Source organism: Pinus tabuliformis, chromosome 1_2 (assembly GCF_031772625.1).
Source record: "Pinus tabuliformis cultivar Carrire ecotype Pingquan chromosome 1_2, CPIR1, whole genome shotgun sequence".
Taxonomy (NCBI): domain Eukaryota; kingdom Viridiplantae; phylum Streptophyta; class Pinopsida; order Pinales; family Pinaceae; genus Pinus; species Pinus tabuliformis.
The window spans coordinates 1136061557-1136065114 of NC_142298.1; the positions used below are offsets into that span (position 1 = coordinate 1136061557).

A 3558-nucleotide genomic window follows, 5' to 3' on the forward strand; every position below is an offset into this window, starting at 1 on the left:
GTATCACTTATAACAGGAGTAGTGAATTTGTTTGCGGATATGTTGATTCCGATTTTGCAGGTGATTTGGATAAGAGAAGGTCAACTTCAGGATATGTCTTTACTCTTGCAGGTGGAGCTATTAGCTGGATGTCAAAGCTGCAGAACATTGTTCCTTTATCCACTACTAAAGCAAAATACATAGCTGCTTCACATGCTTGCAAAGAAGTGGTTTGGTTGAAAGGTTTGTTTGGTGAGTTTGGTAGGTTGCAGGACAACATCAAGTTATTTTGTGATAGTCAAAGTGCAATTCATTTGGCTAATAATCCGGCCTATCATAGTAAATTAAAGCATATACCTATCAAGTACCATGTTGTAAAACAGGTTATCACTGAAAGGGGAGTCTCTCTTGAAAAAGTGCATATGAAGGAAAACTGTGCAGACATGTTCACGAAACCAGTTTTGTTAGAGAAGCTACGTTGGTGTCTGGCTTCTCTTGGCTTGCAGAAAAGATAAAATAATAAATGAACAGGGTATCAGGCTAATTGTTGTCAAGATGGAGATTGTTGAGATTTTCTGTTTTATTTAATTTAGCAAAAACCTCATGTAGGTGACAACAATAGGATTTGTTGCTATATTAGCTCCATTTATTCTTGAGGAGGAGTTAATGCACCCTATATTTGTTGTGAGGGAATTTATGATTCAGTGTTCTACTCCAGCTATAAAAAATGTAAGCCTGTAGAGGATAGATAGGGTGAGCTAAGAGTTTGTGAGGAATTATGTGTTGTAATCTCCTGTTGAATAATAATATTGTCGATGCCTCTGTTTGGTGGACATGGCCCAGATTGGTTGGGTGAACCACATTAAACCTGCTGTCTCATTAGTCCAGATTGGTTGGATAAACCACGTTAAACTTGTTGTCTCATATTTTTCTGTTGTGTGTATAATTATTCTATTTTTAGCTGTGCATACCCTGAACATTGGACTTTATCCACTCAAATCGTTTGATGACATATGCATATAATCCCACATATGTAATATTACGGTTGATTCGGAAAATATAATGAAAACAAAAGCGAGTCGAGCCAACCATCCACCCATAAAACGACAAACAATAACATGCCATTCAAAAGCTCGTGCATGGACTCCACCAAGGCATAAACGAATCCAATTATTACTCGAATATGTATGCATATCTCGTGCCTAGATATTTCTGAGAGTACTTCCCTTCGAATCAGGGAAACTTCAGTGTATTTCTTATGTTCTTATCTGACCGGTAGCTAGATATGGTCAGTTTATTTCTTATGTTCTTATTTGACCGGTAGCTAGATATCGTCTTGCCCTCTGTCCGCTTATCCCATCGGCCACATTTCATGAATCCGTCAGGCTTCATTGTCAAGCACGCGAGAACATATGTACGACTTTAACGATAATATTATATTCTCAAATTAGTATGCAAAGGAATGAGACATTATCTACGAAGCTATAAAAAGCCAGCTTCTCCATAGGCATCTATCCATCTCCTTAGCATCTAAAGGAGAGCAGGGACTAATTCTATCTTTCCAATTTCTGTTTCTCTCCCCATTCAAAACTATGGAGTCTAACGGACAGCACAATGCAGGCACTGGTTGTGTTAGTAATTTGAGCGACCTTGGAGATCGACGGTAAGCATAATACGGGAACAATTCACGCTAACCTTCTACCTTTTTCTTCTTTCAATTTGGTAACATTAATTTTCTGAAACTATGTATTTGTTGAATTGAATGGTGCATGCAGATTGGAGGGGAAGGTTGCTATAGTAACGGGCGGGGCAGCGGGCATAGGAGAAGCCATTGTTCGGTTGTTCATTAAGCATGGAGCCAAAGTCATAATCGCAGACGTTGCGCAGAAAGCTGGCAGGAAGCTTGAGGAATCACTTTCTCCCGCTGTGGCAACTTACGTGCACTGCGATGTGAGCAAAGAAAAAGATGTGAGCGCGGCGGTGGATGTGGCCATGGATAAGTATGGCCAACTGGACATTATGTATAACAACGCTGGAACTAATGACAGCTTTTTGGTGAAGAGCGTGGCAGAGTATGATATGGAGCAATTCGATCGAGTGATGAATGTAAACGTGAAAGGAGTGATGCACGGCATTAAGCACGCCGCCCGCGTGATGGTCCCGCGGAAGAAGGGGTGCATCATCTCTACAACCAGCGTGGCGGGGATTCTGGGAGGAGCTGCTCCTTACTCGTACACAGCATCGAAGCATGCAATCCTTGGATTGACTAAAAATGGCGCAGCTGAGCTTGGAAAATACGGTATCAGAGTGAACACTGTTTCCCCTTATGGCGTGGCCACAGCTCTTGCAGTCCAGTACTTCAAACAAGGGGATGCCTCCTCAATTTCGGAAGAGGATAAGGCTGCAATGGAAGGCTTCTGCAACAGTATCGCCAACTTACAGGGGCACACCCTTAAAGCAGAGGATATTGCCGAGGCTGGTCTGTACCTGGCCAGCGATGAGTCAAAATATGTCAGTGGGCATAACCTCGTCGTTGATGGCGGATTCACAGTTGTGAATCACTCGTGGGGCCTTTACAGATAATTAGACTGCGTATATGTAATTTATATGTTTTACTTTTCTGAGTGCAAGATTAGAGTAGAGAACTCAAGTCGTAGAATAATGTCAGCAATTGATTTTCTAGTTTATATGCTGATCTCTGTAAGCCATTTTCCAAATTGAGATTGTTGTATGCCATACGAGGGCACCCCTTCAAAGGGCTGAGCACAGCTCTTTTTTGAATGCGTTTCCTTCTTCCTGGTTTTATATGTTATTTTGGAGTCTTTCAGATGTTCGACGATATTCTCCGATAATTAAATAATGTTTCGGATAATTAATTTTTTTGGGTGCAAAAATCCATATTCAAATTTACTTAAAAATCTATACGGAGAAATACGAGTTTTCCTACCGTTTCTACCGTTATAATTATCCTCAGTGGTTTTTCAATGAATTAGGTAATTAGTGATTTTTTTTATTGCAAAAATTATTATAATTTAATTGTCAAATCAATATTGGGATAGTTATTACTGTTATTTATGGCTGACGCATCACTATTATTTAAGAAGACAAAGTTTCCCTCCTGCTAAATGTCTAATAATTAAATAACAAAAATGATAATATTCTCAAAATTATATAATTAAAATTCATTGACATATTTAAAAACATAATGAAACAAGTGCTACTTAATAGCTAGTACATGTAGCTTAGTTTAAATATAGCTAATTTGAGTATGAATTGCTCACATGATGTGAGATGATCAATTAAAGCTTTCATTAAAAAATAAAAATGAAAGTGAAAATGTTGTGCTAAAACGTTCTTTTTTAGTGAGCCCTCTACCCCATTGGTCGTAATGAAGCTTTATAATTTTATTTCTTTGGTAGTGTTTGGTTCAAATTGATATGGAAAAACTTAGTTTCAACTCAAAAAGATGTCAATTCGAAGAAACTTATTTTGCACAACCAATTGTCTCCTACAAGGTTCATGTTGTACACTATTGATATAGAGTGAAAGCAATTGTGTTGTGGCAGTGAAGGCATGGGA

The 3558-nt window shown here is 38.7% G+C and overlaps 1 protein-coding gene across 1 annotated transcript; it reads left to right on the forward strand.

Moving 5' to 3' along the window:
• The first annotated feature begins 1513 nt into the window (after window positions 1-1513).
• LOC149210171 (short-chain dehydrogenase reductase 2a-like) lies at window positions 1514-2715 on the forward strand. Its single transcript, XM_089394366.1, has 2 exons — window positions 1514-1642; window positions 1755-2715. Exons 1-2 carry the CDS (start codon window positions 1572-1574, stop codon window positions 2560-2562), a joined length of 879 nt encoding a protein of 292 aa, XP_089250492.1. The 5' UTR covers window positions 1514-1571; the 3' UTR covers window positions 2563-2715.
• Window positions 2716-3558: the final 843 nt, after the last annotated feature.

Bases quoted from the DNA above. Each gene is read 5' to 3' on its own strand.
- LOC149210171 (XM_089394366.1), top strand. From the start codon at position 1,572: ATGGAGTCTAACGGACAGCACAATGCAGGCACTGGTTGTGTTAGTAAT. The intron at 1,643-1,754 runs GTAAGCATAATA...TGGTGCATGCAG, and splicing joins AGCGACCTTGGAGATCGACG to ATTGGAGGGGAAGGTTGCTA.